The sequence below is a fragment of the Chlamydotis macqueenii genome, chromosome 8, assembly GCF_036417535.1.
Source record: "Chlamydotis macqueenii isolate bChlMac1 chromosome 8, bChlMac1.mat, whole genome shotgun sequence".
NCBI lineage: Eukaryota > Metazoa > Chordata > Aves > Otidiformes > Otididae > Chlamydotis > Chlamydotis macqueenii.
In genome coordinates, this window is record NC_141563.1 from 37,820,254 (window position 1) to 37,840,963 (window position 20,710).

A 20,710-nucleotide genomic window follows, 5' to 3' on the forward strand; every position below is an offset into this window, starting at 1 on the left:
TTTCCTGTATTTTCCACAGTCCCAGTACATGGAAATTCTTAGTATTTATTATGAATATGGATGCTGATAATGACTCAGATTACAGCTCTGAGCAGTGAATTCATTATATATTCATTCCTGCTGCAAAGTCAGGGCAGTTTTAAGTTGGTCGCTGCCTCTTTTAGGAGACATAAACTTGTGCCTGACCCTCCCCGCATCTTTGCATTGAGTACTCTGCCAAGATAGAAGGTGAATACTTCTCTTCCGCTGGATTTCAGGGGCCATTCCGATTAACAGTGCACGCGGTTAAACCTCTGAGGCCAAAGCCAACCACGGCGTAACCCAAGGTAACAGCACAGAGAATGAGCCCGCCCGAATACAACATCACTGTCCGTGTGCGGACGTGGGGTCCCAGCCGGGAGCAAAGGGTTACGCGGGGAAGGTGCTGAGGAAGGTGAGGTGAACACCTGCACAAAGAAAAAGCGGAAGACTCCGAATGCTAACTTTCCTGTGAGTATAAATTCTCTTCCATTACAGGAATGATTAACATAAAAGCACTTCATATTTGTTTTCCCAGAAATTTTTGCTGGAGTACATTTCGTACTCCCAACAGCGAAAAGCGATACCGTACGACCGATGAAGGCACTGCACGGAGCCGTGCTCGTTCCGGTCTCTGCAGTTGTGGCGCGCACCGGGGTTTTCTGCATCTCATTCCCGGGTGCGAGGTGGGATCCGCAGCTCAGGCTGCCTCCCAGTTCCTGGTGGATTTGGGGGAGTTGTACTGATGGCAGCTGGCATAGCCAGCTGTACCTTGGAATGCATTAGAGCTCAAATCCTGTACATCCAGCTGTGTCCAAAGAAGCTGATTCCCCTCACCACCAAGAAGCCAGGATTTGGCCCCTCTATTCATATTCATTCTCACTGGGCTGAGCCCACAGGATCACCGAGTCCTCCGGAGAGCGGTGCAGCAATGTGGAATCCCAAACCTCACAACCAGGAATCTCACCTCAGAGCTGCAGGGAACCCTCGCAACGCCTCGCGACCTGGCCTTTACAGGAACGTGTATTTTGACTGGTTCTCCAGTTTACCTCACCTCCAGGGTTCACTGGGATTTCGAGCAGTGAGCAGGGCCAGCCATCGAATGAAGTTGTAGGACATTCAGCGCAGGGTAGTTTTCATGTCACCACCAGAAGAAACACAACCCAAAATTCAAACATTCAAACTCCAAATTCAAACTTTTCGTTTAGCGTTGCTGAGAAGCGGTGCTGAGCAAAGTTTGCAAGGAGCTCTGCAGCGGTGGGTGGGAGGTAAAACGCTTTTCCCCGCCGCCGCTCTGATGACCTGCTCAGAATGCTGGACGCTCGGACGGTTTAATGCGGATTTTCCAGTTCTGTAACCGTGCAGGACCATCCGATCGGGCTGTGGGTGTCTGCAGGCTGACACCCAGGCACCAGCGATCACCGCAGGCAGGACAGGCTTCGTGGCGACGGCAGCAAATTCAGCCTGATTTCCCAAGTAAATCACACAAGGCCAGAATTACGTGTTGGATGTCAATGAATCAAGCGAGATGCAAATTGAAACATAAGATTTTCCTCTGTAATGTACAATAAAAATTCAATGGTTAGCAGTTGATACAAAGCATATAAATCTGTTTTCAAATAAGTACAACGGCCGTGAAATCAGGAATCAGTAAGTCATAATACATTTCAGCACAATGCTGATGAACCCGTTTTCCTAGCACATGTGAAATAACTAGCTCATTTTAATTCTCTATAAATAACAGAGAACAGCTGGAGAGGCATGCTCCGTACCATTCATTTTCATGACTCCGTCTCCTCGACGCTCGGTGCTGCCGTGCCGTTGGGGTCGGGAGGAGCGGGTGTGTTATGCATTCTTCCTCCTTTCCTCCTCTTTGCCGCTTTATAATCTGGATATCATTAAAAAAAAAAAAAAAAGTAGCAATTTGGCGCTTCAGAGTACCAGTTGACTGATGTGGCCAGAGATCTTGTCATTAGCAGCTTTTCTGCCATTTATTTCATTTATCTGTGCTTTTTCTCTCCGCTGTGGCTTTCTGATCATCGCTCCCACTAGGCATTGTTTTCCCATCGAGGCAGCAACTAAACGAGCTGCGATGAGGTCTGTATTACAGCAGCAGTGGGCATTGCGGATATTACCGACACATTAAAAGAGAAACTCAGGAGACACAAACGCGAACATGTTCTTTCCTGTTCCAGAAATTGATCCGGATCCCACGGCTTAGTGGCTGGGCAGCGTTCAGGAGAAAGATGAGCTCTGTCACAAACAAGCTATTATTCGGGATCATTAACCGGAATAAGATTACTTTACCCTATAATTTCATTTTTCTTTGTTCTTAGAAGATTGAGTAGGCTGGAAAGCATAGACGCTTTGTCTGGGAACAGTTCAAGGCTCCAAAACGTAGAAGCCATGGTTGTCAAGGGACCACGCTTTCGCATACTGAAGGCCAGCAGACCCAAGCACCGACTCACTGCTGACGGAGGCAGCGCGTGTCCTGTGGACAACGTGCCGTGGTGCCCCCGTCCAGCCAAGAGGCAGTGCTCCCGTAAGGTGGGAGCGGGCCCTTCCCTTCCCTTCCCATCTCCGGAAAGGCACCAGGCCAGGGAGATGTCTCTGAGCAGCCCGGTGTGGGTCTGGCGAGGGTCTGACTCAAGGGGCTGGGCTGCACAGCTGAACGCAGCAGCCAAGTTTATTTTTTTTCCTACAAGGAAACTCGTATAACAATAATAACAGAAATTAAATCAGGTCTGATTTCAGAGAGAGCTGTCAAGTGTCTCGCCTCACCTGAATGGGCACCTCCACAAGCTCCAGCGGGCCCTTCCTGTCTTCACTGGTTGCCTTTGTCCTCTGCCCCACACCGCCACCAAAGCGTTCTGGGCTCCGGTGGTTTTGTCCACCGCTGTACCCACTCCTCTGGCCCCTGGCACCTATCACTCCCCTCTGCCCACCCTGTAAGCACATCATGTCAGTCTCGCGGGCTTGGGGAGCTGTTTGACGAGGCTCTGTGCAGACCCTCAGTCACTGCTTGTTAAGCTTGAAAACAATTAGCTTTCCCCTCTTTCTCAGAGTCGTTAGCATGAGGAGAGTGCCTCGTCAGTTGGTATGCACCACAGCAGCACACCAGATGCAAACCAACAGCGGCCGGCTGAAAACAAGCTATGTGGACGTTAAAAACCACCGCGTCACGGGAGACACAGGTTTGTCGTGCGCTGGTTCTGTGTAGCTGCTGCGCGGATAACGAGTGATGAATGAATGTATGTTAAAACACTGAGTGCTATGGCAAAAATAAGACACATGAGAGTCTCCTTCTTTCCACCTGGGCATTGTTTGCTCTGTGACAAAGGCCACCTTGTAACGCTGAGATTGATCTCTCGTAACGCCAGGATTGATCCTCCATCCCTGTATCGCCGTGGAGAGACAAACGATGTGAGCTGCGCAGTGCACGGGCTTCACTTTCCGTCAGCCTCCACCCCGGCAGCGAGGGTTGCTCACCCCAATCCGACAGCGCCTGTGCCAAACAACGAACAGTCGCACCAGAGGACCACCACCCCTACGCCACCGCGCCTGCTCTCTGAACACGGCAGAAACGCAGCAGAACCAGGCCACGGTCAAACGGGTTTCACAGCTTTGGGTCACGGCTGACCCTTCTGAGAAGAGGCAGAAGGAGCAGCCCCCACCTGCAGTTTATGAAGCGCAGATCTTCCGGAGAGGGATCCTGGGCACAGGCTCAGCCGGGTCCACAAAGCGCTCGTTAAACCGGCACTTGGCTTTGCCTTGCCTTGATTTAAGGTAAAATTTAGAGGCAGTAAAATGAAGAAGATTGCATTTCTCAAGTGTCAATAAAACCGTTGAAAAGACAGTTCAAAATTAAGAAAAAATGCAAAGGAAAGCCTGAACAACTTTACCTGTTTCTAGAGCAACGAGGGAGGCAACGTCACATCCGAGCGGTGCTGCAGCTGTCCTCTCCACAGATCTGGGGCTGCTTATGTACTTGAAGAACCCTACTTAGGCAGTTGTCAGTGACCGTTCAACCAAAGCCAACTCTAAACCAGCTGAACGGCTATTCAACTCCGGAACGTCAGCTCAATCTAAAAATGCTTTCCAAGGTGTCGTAGTTCAGCCCCAACGGGGACCAGACTACGCAGTCTCTCTCTCGCTCCCCCCACTCTCCGAGAGAATAGGAGGAGATTTGACAAACAAAAGAAAACCAGGGAAAAAAAAAACCCAAACACGCGGGTTGAGATTGAACAAAAAGTAAATTTAACAGTAATGACAGAAGAAAACAATAGAGTGATGGAACACAAATACAGTACAATAACTCACAACAGAACTCCACATCCAGTCTCTTCCAACTAGCAAGGGGCCTCCCTTCAGCACCCTCCTCACTTATATACTGAGCATGATGTCAGATGGGATGGAATAGCCCTTTGGCTAATTTGGGTAAATTAACCCCAGCTGTTAGCTAATTAGTTAACTATCCCAGCCATAGGGGCTACCAGCTTCAGTTCTCCACCCAGCTCAGGTAAATATTAACTCTATCCTGGCCAGAACCAGGACACAAGGCAAAGACAATTTATACCCGCGACTTCCCTTTCCTACATTTGCATACAAACACTGCACAGTAACCTCTGCTAAGCAGTCGAGGAACAGCTGCTGGTTAACTTTGCACTTCACCAGTTAAACATTAACCACGGTTAGCTGTAACCCACCAGCAGCTAGGCATGCTCTGAAGTTACTTTAATGGAATGTTAGAACAGTAATAAACGCTTTACTTTACCATTTACAACTCATTAACTCAAGCTTTCCTCCACTCGCTGAAAAGCTGTCGATTTTGTATGATGCTTGAGCCGTGCGCTACCTTGGAAAATCGCTGGGCTGCCCCTTGCAACGCACCCACGCTCTCAGCCGGGCTCGCCGTCCCCGTGAGCACGGCCCTTGGCACCCGGCTCCACCGCAGCCCTCCTGCCGCTCCGCCGCAGCCCTCTGACGACCGCGCCTCGCGCCCCGGCTGCCTCGGCTGTGCTGGCGTCCTGCGAGGTTTCTGCCCTGGGAAGAGGGGTTAACAAGAATCAACGTGTACTTTGTTAAAGGCAAACAGATACAAAAAGCTGTGTTGGAGTGTGTTCCTGCCAGGACAGAGTTACTTTTCACCTGAGCTGGGAGAGGAGCTGGAGCTGGTGGCCCTGGGGCTGGGCACACAGCTGGGACAGCTTCCCAGTCACCCAACAGCTGGGGTAATTTACCCAGATCGGCCCAGGGGCTGTTCCATCCCATGGTGTCGGCTCAGGGTATAAAGTGGGGGGTGCTGGGGGGCAGCTTTGGCTGCTGGGGAGGGAGTTGGGTGTCAGGATCCCCTGTGAGCTGCTGCACTGTAAGTTACCTGCTTAAGGATTTTCTGTTATTGATTTTGTTTTCCCTCTCTGTTTTCTGCTCCTCTGCTGTTCTCTTAAACTGGTTTTATCCCAACCCATGAGTTTTGGCTTGCTTGCTTGCTTTCCTGATTCTCCTCCCCATCCCACTGGAGGGGTGGTGAGGAGGGGAGTGAGTGAGCGACTGCGTGGTATTTTAGCTGCTGACTGGGGCTAAACAATAGCATGGGGACATCCCGGTGGGCAGTGGCCGCTCCTGCGGTTGTACTGCCATTCCCAGTGGTTGAGGGAGGAGGTGGGTGCTTCTCCCAGGGGAGGACACTTCACCAGTCTGGGACTGCGTCCTTCTCAGGTCACTCCTAGCTTGGGGGGAAAGAGCTGATGCATCCATTCAGCTGCTTCTGCTGCACCTGGAGAGCTGGTCCCTGCACCGCTCCTGCCTGCAGCGCTGGTGGGACCCCGCTCCTCCAGAGACGTGAGCTGAGCCAGGCAGGGGCGGGCCAGTAACAGAGGGGGTGTCTCCTCCGTGGGTTCGTATTTCTGATTCTCAGATGGTGGTGCCAAAGCCCAGGCCGTTCCGATCCCCCTGTGCGGTTTCCGTTACGTATCCAGCTGTAAGGTGCGCAGAAGGCATCACTGCGCTGCCTGAGCCATGGCTGGGCAAAGGTGATGAAAAGCAAGCACGGAGAATCTTCTCCCAAATCACCTTATTTTATTGTTTGAGAAAACATCAAGCTACCTCCTGATCAGCTCTGAAGGCCCCTCTCTTCACTTCATGAGGTTTTTCACTGATGCTGAAAACCATCTGAAGCAGGCCAGTAACACTTATATGCAGTTTTTAGCTGGACTGGAAGGGAATCCTCTCATTTCTTATAACCTCTTAAAAATATAAGCAGCACCTAATTGCCTGTGGTCTGTAACTTTTTGGGGCACTGAATATGCCCCATGCTTCTGAAAATGATGTCCTTTAAAAAAAAATAAACTTTCCTGTATCACAGAGTCATTTGAAACCCGTGTTAATATCAACCAGTATTTTGGCATCAGGGCTTGTATTCTCCCTGGTGTGCGTGCTTCTGATGGCAGCACGCGTGTGCCCGCTCCCGTTTGTTAGCTCTTTGCAAGCAGGTACATTACACGCGTGTACTTATCCGTGTGCTTCCCAGCAGGCTTCAGTCTGGGTCCACGTTCTCTCTCAACTCCTTTTCCTTTACCGTTCCCCTTGCTCTCGCCTCTCCCATCGGCTGTCTCTTTGTTTGCTCTCAGCTGGTATTTCCAAGCCTTGACGCCTGGATGCCCGTGCCGTAGATTGCTCCAGGTCTGCCCCAGCCGATGGTCCCCTGTTTGCGGTGAGCAGGAGGCCGGGGGCTGAGGAGCGGGGATGCTGCTGGAGGTCTGTTCCCGCGGGAGCAGCAGGACCCCTCTGCAGTGGGCTCGGAGCTGCCCCCGCCACCCTCCTGTCCCCCCGGCGCTCTCCCTGATTTTCTTCGCCTTGCCGGTGCCAGCTGAACGCGTGCCCGCGTTCCATTACTCTCATTCTGGAAGCGTGTAAAGGCTGCAAACCAAAATCTCTGCAAATGTTTGCTTTCGTGTTTAATGAATCTGCTTCAGCTGTGCTTGCCCCGCTTTTGTGTTCCCTTTCTCCAGGCGCTCACGCGTGCAAGCCTCGCAAATACGATCCAAGGCTGAAGTAGTGTTCAAAACAGGGATTTCCTCCTGGTTTTGTGCGCAGCATTGCCCCAGCCGTGCCGACCCCTCCGGTCACAGACCGACCCCTTACGCAGACCCAGAGGAGTGACGGTTCCTGCTGGGGAGAAGGGGAAGGGGCACAGCGCCGTCACCCGCTGGCGCAACAGGCAAGAAAGTAAGATAGATGATGTGCCAGCTCAGGGGGCTGCCTGCACCCCAGCCGAAACTCCCCGTTCTGGGTTTTTCAGAGGAGCACTTCGCCATGCGTGCCTCTGCCCACGTTCACGGCATGGCTCACGGCACAGCGGGCACCGCCGGGACACTGCCGAGGAGCGGGGGCTGCCGCGGTGGGTCTGCCGCACCATGCCTATCCTGGCTGGAGCTCCACGGCGTCGCACAACTCGCAGCCGGCTGTGGGGCTGAGGGAGTAATGAGTGTTTGCAGAGCTCTTGGGAAAAGGTAAATTCCTCCGTATCGTCAGTGTCTTCCGCTGGATGAAACCAGGCGGTCACGGGGCACTTCACCTCCCGTGGGCTGGGCTCCTCCGCTCCTCTGTGCTCGTCGTTAAGGGGCACAGCATCTTCCCAACGCAGGCTGGCCCACGAGGGCACTTAATTATATGGATAACACAGTTTGTGTCACAACTCATCAGACTGCGTGTTACAAGTGAGAGGTTAAACGCATCTTTTCCTGTGAATGACAACATATGCAGCTCCTGAGAGCAAAATCGTCTGAAGTGGGTGTTATACCCACTTACCCACTCCAGAAATTTTTTTTTTTTTTAAGGAGAGCATTAAGTTGAACCACTGACATTCTCAACTCTAGAAATGCAAAAAATAATATACTTTTGTGTGGATTTGTAAGTAAGGACAAAGCAGAATTCACTGAACTTCAGTATATTCAGGAGTGATTAAAATCTGTATCCCAACCCAAACAGGGAGTCTGCTGTTTTTTATAGCAAGAGGCAATTGTAATTCTGTTGTGTCACTGAGAACGACGGCGGCACGCTGTACATTACCTTTATTCACATTGATTACAGCGGGTGAGGTGGAAGTCAACGTTAAAATTCAAATCAATAGGACTGCGTATGTGCCTGAAGTTGGGTTCATGCGTGAAGGTCGCCCATGAATCAGGGTCCAACGGTCTAACCATGGATCTTCAAACAGAAAATAAATGTTAAAGCACAACCATCTGACCTAAACACACTTTTTATAGCAAGCAAGACTCATTCTTCATAAATAGTGCGAAACCCAAAATAAAGTCTCCGCGCAGTGGGGTGTTTGTTCCCGTTTATTGTGCAGCTGGATGGAGACAAAATAACTGCTGGGCTCTGCAGCGGGGAGGAACGTGTGTGGCACTCCCTTCTCCTTCAGTTACTCGTGCTTGCATCTCTTTGCAGTAGATGTGATAATAAATGTTTTCCCATAGTGTTTATACATGATTTCCTTTAATGGAGGAAATAAAACGTGAGTAGGTAGTGTGTCTTAAGACAGATGCATTGCCAAGTTAACGTTGGTGTATTTTAAAAACCCGTAAAATTGACAAGTGGTATGGCTTGATAAGTTGTAATAAAGAAATTTTTTTGCTGTGAACACCAGTCAGAAATAATGGCTATGTCTTCAGGCTCACAGCAAGAAAATGTTTTTGATATATTTTATAATTTGTATGAAGAGAGCAGCAGTACACGGCCAGGCCGGTGCCTGGAGACTGCGGTCTGAGTGAAGCCGCCGAGGTTGGGTCTGGCTGTTTCGGCGAGGGCTGCTGGACAGCAGGTATGACTGAAACATCGGGGAAAAAGGTGGAAAGTAAAACTCTTGTGAGACAGCCTTGCTGATGCTAAATAAAAATTTAAAAACACAATTAGGAGCACGATGTGACATGGGAAAGCTCTCTGCTGTCAGGCTCAAAACACGTCGGTATTTTATTTAACCCAGGAAAAAAGCAAGCAGGATATGGAGGGGCAACACAAAAATGCCACGTTCCCTTTGCCTGCGTTCCCCTGGCCCGTTCAGCTGCAATACAGTAGCTTCATGGAACGGTTTGGGTTGGAAGGGACCTTACAGATCATCCGGCTCCAACCTCCCTGCTTCCTTCCCAGCTGCACCACGTGGTCAAGAAGTTTGCCGTGTAGAGATCTGCCAGCTGTAGGCAGAGTGAACCGAATAACCACGCACAGCAGGGCAAACCCCCCGCGGCTGGGTGCCGGGGGTCATAGTACCGGAGCACAGACGCGCTCCGACCCCACGCGCGAGGGAGAGGCACAGCACGGCCGCGCGGTGCAGCTCCCGGGGCAGGGCATAGGAAAGCCGGTTTGGGCATCGCTGCGAAACCAGTCGCGGCAGGGCATCGTGCTTCCAAGGCTGCCGGAGCCCCTGTGCCACTGGGAAAATGTTTCTGTATTTCGTTAAAGGGAAGAGGGGAAGAAATAATACCAATACAACAGCCATGACGGTTTTGACTATAAATATCAACTTAAAATTAGGATGACACACAACGGGCGTTACCTGGCACTTCACGACGGCCGGGTTTCTCGGACCCCTGTGCTCCTGCTGACCGGTTCGCAGACAGGCAGGTGTGGCAGAAGTTTTCGTCAGCCATAACAGTTCCTGGGTCTGCAGGGTGGAAGTAAATCCCACGCAGATCTCCTGCACGACTGAAGTGAACAAGGCACTTGTTTTCTTTAAAGAAAGAACACATCCTTTCAGGGCACTATGATAACAAAAAGCAATTCTCTCTTTGGGGGTCTCTAACGGCAACAGACGTCCGTGTTCCCCCGCGGGGCAGAGCCCCTGCAGCAGCGATCCCCCGCACCCTGCCCGTCCCCGGCATCGCGGGACCACAGCCTGCACTCTCACCACCACCCGCAGCGTGTCACTGCCCTGAAAGCAGATAGAACAGCAATCTAGTTTTATCATAAAACACTTTATTTTTAAATTGCTACCTGCTGGGCCGCTCATTTCCAGCTCTCCCTGCAAGCCACCACTGTGGCATGCTGAACACGCATGCAAATCTTTGTGCGTATTTATATACATGCAACTTTGCGTGTGGCTGGCATGACGAGACTATAGAATAACACGGAAATGCAGCGGGGAAAAGCACGGCTGAGCCCTGGATCGTGGGGCGCACGTCCCGGCTGCAGCAGAGAGAACGAACCTGAAGGCACGCGAAGACGAAGGCTGCTTTTGCAGCTCCTGGGCTGGATTTCCAGGGAAGCGCAGGGAGCCCGCGCGCCAGCACCTGAAGGGAAAATAATTCCTGCTTGCGGGAGGAGCGAAGGCAGCGGTGACGACCGCCCTGGTCACTCTTCCACGCCGCCGCTGGGGAAGGATGCACCGCACCCGAGGCTGCCGGCGAGGTCCCTGAGCGCCGGGGTCCCGCAGGACCCTGCGCCGCAGACCGGGCTCGGTGCCGACCGAGTCTGCTTTCCAGCTGAAGGCATCCCAGTCCCTCTCTTAATTTTATCTCCAACCAGCTCTAATTGTGCAAACCCATGCTGCTAATCTCCTATTCTTCAGATTAATTTCAGCAGCATATTGGCAATTCAATTAACTAATTGTTTGTTTTCTTTTAAAATATCTCCAGTAATAATTGTTGGCTCTGCTGTTATAAAAGATGCCAGAATCTATTTCAATTATTATTACTTTTAAAGCACAAATGACATTTTTAATATCCTCCTGGATGCTTATTACCACAGGAAATTGCCACAGGAGTCCAGTAACATCTCTTTCTCTAACTGGTATTTATATTCTTCTCATTACTCCCTGCCCTCCCCGAGCGCGTGTCCAGCAGCAGTCGCGTACGACCCGGGCCGTTGTCCCGTACCCGGTTACTGGGCTACAAGGCAGTGACAAGAGCAAGGCTTTTCTGCAACACTAAATTTGTGACCAACTGTGAAAAGACTTTAAAAATAATTTACAACGGCAGACAACGAACCAGTTGTACGATGATGTGGAGCAGGCGTCTGGGGCTGATCCCCGCCTTCCCCGGGCTGAGACGAAGCGGTTTGGCTGCGGGCTGTCCCAGCGACCCCGCGTCCCATGTCACCTGGCGGGACACGGGCGGGTGAGCGTGCCTGGGTGTGCACCGCTGTAAATCAGGCAATCGTGAAATCCAGGGATCGGCATTCACAAGCATCTGGGAACACGCTGCAGAGGCAGAAATTATTTTACTCTTGCAGAAGCACAGGGCTTGCAAGACAAATTTTGGGGTCGGAACCACTGCCCCCACCCAAGGATGTGCAGGACTCCTGACCCCTCCGCACGAGGGGCGAGACCTCCAAAGCAGCAGTGCGATGGGACCGCTGGCTCCAGTATCACGTCCACAGAGCAGCACCCAGCGCACCCTCGACCCGTCCTCTGCCCCAGAGCGATGGGTGTGACCCTGGGACGCCGAGGCCAGCAGAGAAAGGCTGCTCCCTCTGAGAGGCTCCGGCTCCCAGGTTTGTGGGACCACGTGCCTCACCCCCACTCGCAGCGATGCAGAGAAGCTGAGGTTGTCCATCCTGAGCATCCTTCCGGGCAGAAAGAAATAGGGAAGTGTTCCTTCGGGCACTAATTTGAATTACCTTCTTGAACTTTCTTTCTTAGGACAGAGGGACTGTGAGGGGTTGGTCTCTGGAAAGTTCATTTGAACCCCTGCCTAATCGCGTGTTTATTCACCTAAATCCAAAAATGGTCCTTCACAGTGCGCTGAACAGCGCAGCAGAGAGAAGCACCGCCCCCCCCCCCACCCCCTCCTTGCTCTTTCAGGGCAATGCTAAATGCAAGTTTGGTGATTTTGCTCAAAATCCAATTTTACCCAATCAGCATTTGGTAGGAAAACCATGCCACCAAGATGTGAAGCATGAAGCCATCAACATCCCCAGTGAGACGTGTGCCTCCTCCTCAAACACCACCCAAAACGTGCTGGTGCTTACGTGGACGGGCTCCAACACGCCGTGCTGCACCACGGGCAGTGGGACACGGGTTTGCCCGGACAGGAGAAGGATGCTCATCGGTGGTGCCCAGCAGAAAGGGGTACTGCTACTGTAAAAACTCATAAGCACCCAGTGTTTTCTCCACGGATGCAGAGCTTGAGAAACAACTATTGAAAGGAAAAAAGGAACCTGGATCCTACTGAAACAAGGACCTTTCATAAAGTTACTGGGCCAAAGCCGCTTTGCTCCGCTGGCTTCTCCCAGCAAACACAAGACTGGGTCAGTGGAGTACAAGGTGCCCACCCTCCTCTCATCTGAGCCACACTAAAATTTGGGTCTGACAGGTGTTGGTACAGTCAGAGCATCACCTTAGGACAGCAACTAAAACCAGAATCCGTGACTGAATTAAGAATAAATGTCCCAAAATAGCTCACTGGAGACGTGCATTAAAAAGACCCATTTCAAATGTACCTTCCAGTCTCTGCGTCTGCCTTGGCGCCGTGTGGGAGATCGCTGCCTAGCATCTGCATTGGAATTTACTCTGTGAACTGAAGTGAAAAGAGCAGAGCTCAATGTTCATGCTGTTGATATGCTGGTCATCTCAGATTTCTCACCTCGCTACCCAAATTGCTTTCTAAGGACCTGATCCAAAGTCTACCGAAATAAACAGGAGCTTTTCCATCGACTGCAGTGGATGGTGGATGGAGCCCTGCCTCTAGCGGGTACTGTTGCCGAAAGCCTTGGCTGTAGAGGAGCTGGGTGATGTTTTTATGAATTCAATAATATTCTCAGGTTGAGCCCTCAAAGCACAATGCAGGAAAGAGATTGTTCTTAATCATAAACCCTAGTATCTATGAACAGAAATATATTCTGTTCTGCCACATCCGAAAGGTCAGACGTCCACCGCGCGCCCCGCACTGCCGCGCATGCTCGTACCGGCTTCGGTTTCCCGGGCTGCTCCTGGTTTATCGCTCCTCCGGCGGCGCGGGTCGCGGTTACTGTGCGCTGTCCGCACAGGCGATGATAGGGCTCTGGAAGGACAAATACCAAGGTTCGCACATGGCGGCTCCGTAACCGGGACTTCCGAAGCGGTGAATGATGCTCCTGTCGCTCCGGAGCGCTGCGCTCTCCCACATTGCTGCAGCCGACTGTGCCACACAAACCCCAGCACGGCAACTGCAGCGGCGTGCTCCATCATGGGCAACGCTGCGTGCGCAGCAGTTCCGCTGTTGTCTACGGGAAACAACGGATGTTTTATCCGTTTTCCTCACCCTGATTTTCAAACACAACCCTGCCTGCAGAGTCCACGAGCAGCTGCTGCTCATCAAAAAGAGTCAAACCCTTGTCAAGCTGAGCTCAATAATTAAAAAAGTGAGACAGCACAAAAAAAAAAAAGAACTTGAAGTGAAGCTGGCCTAGATTCAGCATCAGAATACCCATTTGAAAGCACGAGGCCAAAACCCGTATCACACGAGGCCTTACAGCTATGCAGACGCGCCTCTGAATCCCTGCGGAGGGGATCAGCTTTCTACTTCAGCCTTGTCACATCCTCCTCACGGGCGACCGGCTTTTATCTTGGAGACGTCGCTGACTTCCACTGGAAACCGCTGCAGCTGCGTGGGGTGAGCGCGGCGCCGGCAGTGCCGGCCTTCGGCAGGCTGAGAGCCGCACGAGCGCTGGCAAACACTTCGCTCTGCTTCCTGCACCAGTTAAGGGCGGTGCGCGCTCAAAATTCACGTTCAGATACAAAGATACTGGGGCTCCGGTCTGCTCGCGGGCTGTATCGGCAGACAGGTATCGCGTAACCAGCGTCGCAGACAGCAGCCTGCCCTTCTCGTCCTCCCCTTGCCCTCTCCTACGAAGCAAGGCTGGCACGGCACGGCACGGCACGGCAGCCAGAGGCAGCTGCCTGGACTCCGAAGTTATGCATACACAAAATCAAATCTACCGATCCGCATCCTTTATGCTCACAGGGGCTCTGATTCGGCACTGTCCTGGCAGGGAGACTGAAACACCCAAATCCGTTACAAGCCCCTAACTGTCACTTTCTCCAGAAAACGCATGTTTGCGTGCGTGACTCACAACCGTCACTGTTCATTACAACGGCGTTCTTGTGCGGCTAACTTTAAATAAACAGCAATGTTTTGATGAATTCTGCAAAAGCATAATTAGCCCTACAGGCACAATATTTTCAGATTTCAAACGCTTGCTCTCCAGCTGCACTTTTTAGATTTATAATTTGAAAAGCAGCTGATCCCAGGCTCCACCCAAGCTCAAGATTTGGGAGAGTTTGGGGCTTAATGGCATCCAAAACCTTATTAAAATATGCCTAAGAGCGTTCCCTGTATATGGTGAGCGCTCCTCTTGGGCTTCAGGAGCGGCGCAGGTTCTGCTTGGGCTACAGGGAAACAGTGAGTATTTTTTTATTTCTTTTACTCTCTTAAAATGTCAAGATTTAACACTGCCTCAGCCTTAGCTCAGCTGCCTCCACGCAGGAGCTCCGCAGCTGTTTGCCGAAGCTGGACCTTCCAACAGCCCTGGCATAAATCCACCCGCAGGGAGACGAGCTCTTTCCCCAGCCGGAGGAAATTCCCACGGCACGGGTGCGGGTGTCCAGCCAGGCCCCTTGTCCCCTTAGGGGCCACACTAAACGGATTCTAGAGCTGAAAAATGGGGTTTTTCCAAGGGTGGTGGGATGGAGCCTTTCAAGAGACACAACTGCATTTCCTTCTCCTCTCTGCATTCCTAGAGATAAAACCACAGAGGAAACAAAGTAAATTTAACCATAAACAGCCTGCGTTTTCTAAAGGTGCTGCTGGTGTGGCGGGGCAGCGTCCCCTCGCGGGGCTGGTTCAGTGGCACAGACAACGCGCGTGGAACGGCAGAGCCCACCGCCCGAACGCCTGGTTGGCCCATGTGAGGCGGGACAGAAACCGAGCAGGGACCAGCCGGGGCCCAGCAGGCGCTTCGTTCCTCGAAGGCGACCCCGCAGAATTGACTCGGGCTTCATTGCAGCCTGGATGGCATCGCCCGTATGACCTTTCCCACTCTGCAGAAGACGGGGCGGTAAATCCTCCCCGTTACAGAACACGGCTCTGACGCCTGACGATGCCAGAACAGCAGGATCTGCCGTTTCACGGCTCTGCACGGAAGGCTGTATTCCGCACGTGAAAGGACGGCGCTGCCTCTGCTGCGGATGCGCGGGGCCGCGTCACAGCAGGTTACATCGAGGGCTGGCGGACGCCCCCGGACAGGCAGAGAGCCCCGCTGTTTCAAGTCCTCCCTGAGAAAACGCCTTTTCCGTTGGGTCTCCGCGCTTTTGACGGCGGCATCCTGCACCGCCCCTCCTGCGACACCGGCGCTGCGCGCTGCCGGGCAGGCTGGTCCAGCCCAGCGCCTAACACGCCGTGTGGGAACCTCCCTTCCTTTCGATTTAACATCAGTTTTATACTTTACGGTCTCAACTGAATCCGAACGGACATTTCCGTGCACATCCACCAGCTCGTTTCTTTCTACAAAATTACCGCGGTTTGGGGTACAGTGATTTAACGTGTTTCACGCTGGGAATCCTCGTACCTCTCAGAAGCAAGCTCTGGGTTTATCTGTGCCTACTGGGTTTGCTTTTCTCATCCAGCCGGTGACCACTGACCCGAGCTGATCCTGGGTTCACCAAGCCGCTGCTTCGCAGAGCAAATAACGGAATGTGTTCCTCAGTGCTGTGACCAGGTTTACTTCCTGCGCGAGCTCATGTAAATAGCAATTACTTCTGCAAACCACCTATTTGCTCGTATTTAGATTTGTATTTGAAACCTACGGCTGTTTCCTGTGTACCGGCACCACACAGCTCCCCAAAGGCCAGCCCTCTGGGAAGGCTGGGCTCCGGTTTTCCGGCAGCCCAGGGGCTCTGTGCTGCTCCTGGGGCTGGGAGCTGCAATAACCTGAAAAATAAAATAAAACACTGACGTTGCTGCACAAGTATTGCACTCGTGCACTAATGTGCCAGTGAGGACGGCACAGAAGATTTACTTGTCATTGCTTTGAGGTCTTATAGATCATACCTAACGTACCACCATTTCCATACCATAAATCCCAATAATTTGGGAGCAGTTTAGGAAAACGCAGCAGAAATGGAGAAAATGAATGCCTTGGAACAAAAGACCCTTAACAACCCACCCAGATTTTCAAAGCAGGCTGTGGCAGAGGTTCGTTATTCTCCCTCATTTGCTATAGCAACGGACACTTTAGCTGCAATGTGCACCGTGTCACACCATTTGCTGCTGCTTTTTTTTTTTTTCTGTAACCTCTCAGATGGCCTGGAAGTCTGTAAGCATCTCTTAATAGATTCTTGTTATGAAAATTCCTTCCTGGGAAGCATCTAGAGATAATGATCATTCACTCCGGAAAAAAAAATACGGAACAGGCTTTCTCTGGCGCAGTTGTAAAGCAATTTGGCATGCAACTAGTCAGAAAGAAAATGTTCTGTTCTTATTTATTTTTTAAACTAACAAAGGAGAATCTGGTGCATGCTCTTTGTAGTTCAAGCATTTCAAAAAGCAAAAATATCCCAATATTTTAGCAGACAGGACAGAAAAAGAAAAGGTCACCAAAATGGATTGTTTTTTCCATAGCGGGGAGCTGCCCTCAAAGCCGAGAGCCAGCTATTTTCCATTTGCTGCCTCTCAGCGGGTTTTGCTGGGGTTCTCCGGCCCTCGCCTGGGGCAGCTGTGCGCATGGAAGGCAGCGACGGCGTGCCTGCTGTCCCTGTGCCACGGCCGAGCTCGCCCCCTGCACCCCGAGGCCGGCGGCGAGCCAGGCTCCCCTCAGGAGGCGCTTTCCCAAAAACACCGGGTTTGGGACCCTTCCGGCGGCGGGTTTCACAGCGAGGAGTGCCTGTTTGCTGGCGCCTGTCCGCGACGCTGCTGAGAAGCGGTACCATCAGCAGCTCGCCGGCAGCCTGGCGCAGAGCTTTTCGGTTCGAAACACCGAGAATGGGGCAGAGGGACGTGACGGGAACCGCAGCGCCCGCCCGAGACGTCGCCCCGTCGGGCCTGCGACCACGCCGCGCACGGAGGTTTGTCACCCCAGAGGGTCTGGCCGTCACTTTGTGTGAAAATTACTCTGTAAATGGTGGCTCATTGAGATATTTATTGGCTGTAACTATTCAAATGAAGAAACAAAGCCAGAAAATTCGGTTCTTCAGAAAATTTGTACTGGTTTGCAGCATCAGTAAACACAAACACCAAACAGCTACCCACGTGCAGTCTGAAACTTGCACTAGAAATCATTCTTCATCGTTCGTGGTTTGACAAACCTCACAAACCTCATCTGCAATACTGTGGCAAACCATTTCTAACTTACCTCTGCCTGATATCCATTTTATAAAAACATATTTGGTTTGAACATAAAGGCTTTCATTGTCTCCCAAGTCAAGGGAAAGGGAGATAAAAATTAAAGTTCTTAAAACCTGATTTTCAGAAGACCAAACTAGCTGGCCAAATCAAAAAATAACTTTAATCATGTTTAAGGTTGACTGGAACAAAGTACTCACTGTTGCCACCAAAGCAAAAATACTAGGGGGAACGCTTGCTATAATAAAAACATGGGACATATCTCCAGACAGCACGTTCAAAAAAGAAAGAACCATCTGAAGGAAAGTTCTGAGATTGTCTCCATTTGTGAATGGCACACTTGATAGACAATTCGACAAAGCACATGTTAATTTGGTTTTAACTTTTTGTTCTTTTAAAGCAGAAAAAATACAATTTGAAAAACTTTCCCCACCTGCACTGAGATTTGCAGTGAAATACCGAACCCGGTGCTGTCACCAGCCCATCAAACTGTGCTGAAACGGCAGAAGCAGCACAGAGAAGATCTACAAGAGCAATCTGCATCTGGAAGCCTCCTCGCAGTAAGAGATTTGAGAAGATCAACGATTCGTTTTATTCTGAAATGTTCTGAAGGGGACTGAAACTGATAGTGGGGGACTTCACCTTAGCACTCAAAACCATCCTCACGTGACACAGAAATGAAACAGTTGCCAACAAATCAAAATGGATTTTTTTTTTTCTAAACAAGGAAAAGGAGTAGCGTTTCAGGAAGGATTCACAGGTTTAATTTTAAAGTGTCTGTTATGCAAGAGGTCCAACTATGTGACCACAGCAGACCCTGGCCACACAACCCACCCATCTGCCAACAGAGAGATGTAACCTGTTCCCTACCATGCACATTCAAAAGCATTACGTATTATCAGTGTTTCAACTGGACTAAGTGTAAGGTGTTGTTAAACCCCAAACTGGCCATAAACACCAAGAAGTACTGCAATAAATCAGTCAGCCTCAAGAAGGAGAATGTTTAGTAGACGTTACTGCACACAGCTGAGGAACCCACCACCTCCGGTACCGCCAACGGAGAAGATCCACCCGAGCGGTGCTTTGGTAGTCAACCAGCACCAAAAGTCAGAGCTCTGCACCGCAGCCAACACACCCTAAACCAGAGAAATCTTTCAGGAACCGATCAGAAACGACTGCAATCTGAGTTACACTGTTTAAACCCCATGGTTTCACCAGCTTTGGGCGAACTAACACAGGTCTGCAATAGCTTTGGTGACCTGAAGCCGGTCCTTCTGCAGAGGGAGGCAGAAACCACCATGTTCAGAGCCCTGCACGTACTCAGTAAAGCTGCCCAACCCTGGAAGGCGCAGCTCCCTCACGCGCTTTTGGCAAGCAGAGACTGACAAATGCATAAGTGATGCGAAAGTACAACCAATACTTGTTGTGTATTAATGAACATACAATAAAAATTACCATTTCTTTCTATAAATACGCTATTGTAATACCCTAACCTCACACGCAGAAGGGAAACTAGTAAATAAAATATCTTGCCCCTTCTCACAATCAGCAGTGACACGTGGCTCGTCCCAAAAATCATCCTCACCACGCCGAACAGTCCAGCCCCGCCACCCGCACGGCTGCTCCAGCCGGGCCGGCGAGGGCTCACAGGGGCCATCAACGGCAGCGCCGCGTATTTCACACCTCAGTAATGAAACAGTGCAGAAAGGATCTGAACTCTTCAGTTTCACTGGCACTTAAGGAGCTTAGAGGAAATTACAGGATATTACAGAAATATGAATTATAAAGAAGGGAATGCTAAAGGATTTTTCCTCCATTATGTCCCTCAATTACTTTAATTCCTCTCGAAAGGCAAGAGGCTTAGCGTGAGCCCAGGAAATCACCAAGGGTTTGCAGGGAGCACCGAAGTGGGGCTGGCCCAAGCCCTCACGAACCCAATCCCAGCGCGGCACTGGCTCCCGCTGCCCCTGGGCTGGATGTGTCCCTCCCGAGGGACGGTTCGCTGGCAGCGCTCGGCACCGCGCTCCTGCGGCACCAGCACCACGAACGCACACCCACACCGGCAAGCAGCTGCCTCCTCAATCCACAGGACAGCGCGGCGGCACAAAGACACAGCATTAACAGCGCTGCTCCTCCATTTAACAGCCTCTCATTTGCAAGGCATTTAAGGCCATCTTTAAATTATGTACACCAGAGAAACGCAGCATCGAAAACGACAGGGTTGGGGAGAAACAGATGCAAAAGGGAAGGTCTTGAATCTATCAACCCCAATATCAACATGGCCTAAAGCTATAAATACCGTATTTTAAAAAGAACGGTTACCAGGGCTCCTGAGCAGGAGTACTACTCAGAGGCCACACGTTATAGGAGTGCCGTGTGCTCACCAAACAGCTCGCCTGCATCCGTAACAAAACCAGACGGCACTGACCCTGGCAGGAACCGGGACTGTACCCCGAGGACCTGCAGGATTCGGGATGCTGCCGGCCCCGGGGCCGCGCGGGCAGGGCACAGGGACGTGCTGCGCTGTGGCGTGAAACAAAGCGTTGCCTCCTGTGACTGACAGCAGAAACCAGCCCAAAACGTAGGTTTCCAGTCGGAAATTTATTCCTGAGTAACTGGTAAGTAAAAATCTTGACTTTTGACTCACCGGTATGTGCTGATCTAGCAGCCTCAATAATGAAGATAAATTTCTAAGCACGTCAAAACATTTATGGAGAAAAGTCAAAGAATTAACAAATGCACAGTGATTCCTCAGGCAGCCAGGCTGGAGTTCAAGCCGTATCGCATCTGTAAGATTTAGTTTCATTTCAGTTTCAATTATAAGATTTTACTCTTGCTATTAATTTCCACTGTCATCTGAACTCTGATCTAAGGATTTGACGCAGTGAGACTCAGCTGCGGTGGGAAATAGAAGGTTCTCTACCATTTGCTGTGTTCAGCCAAGGGCATCTACTTTTGGTATTAAAACAATAGAAAAATTAGCGAATATTATGCAAAGATTATTAGAAATTGTAAAAATACTTCTTTATATAAATAATTTCATGAGTTTGGTTCAGAGGAACTTCCGCTCACACTGCTGATCACTTTCTACCATCTTTAAATTCCTTCTCTGTCGCCGACGTTGATCTGCCCTTGCTGAGCCCAGCCCCACCTTGCTGTTCCTCCCCACCTCCGCGTGCCTGCTTTGGGAAGGGCACGACGGGACCACCGCCTCTGCTCTGGGGACTTTCCCGTCACTTGCAGGCACCTGTTTCCGTGTGCTCCCTTCCCTGAAAAAGCGTGACTCTCCCGCCACGCAGGGGAATTTCGCGCCAGCAGTGGCCTACCTGACCAATTTGAGAGCAGGGACTGCGCACATCACAGGGCGCCTGAAGAGA

The 20,710-nt window shown here is 51.1% G+C and overlaps 1 protein-coding gene across 6 annotated transcripts in view; it reads right to left on the reverse strand.

The window, feature by feature from the left end:
• Positions 1-890: 890 nt before the first annotated feature.
• LOC147600016 (uncharacterized) overlaps positions 891-20,710 on the reverse strand; it is a 60,961-nt gene continuing 41,141 nt past the window's right edge. The window contains exons 8-13 of one of the 6 annotated variants that reach the window (XM_086753615.1): positions 12,922-13,016; positions 12,457-12,533; positions 10,224-10,307; positions 9,575-9,748; positions 1,791-1,906; positions 891-1,573 (exon numbers count right to left, since the gene is read on the reverse strand). In XM_086753615.1, the coding sequence (XP_086609741.1) occupies position 1,573; positions 1,791-1,906; positions 9,575-9,748; positions 10,224-10,307; positions 12,457-12,533; positions 12,922-13,016 (547 nt within the window). In that variant the 3' untranslated portion in view covers positions 891-1,572. Of the gene's footprint in view, positions 1,574-1,790; positions 1,907-7,528; positions 7,681-8,088; positions 8,849-9,574; positions 9,749-10,223; positions 10,943-12,456; positions 12,534-12,921; positions 13,017-20,710 lie in introns of those variants that run through there. The other 5 variants (XM_086753617.1, XM_086753616.1, XM_086753614.1 and 2 more) reach the window with 5 other exon arrangements.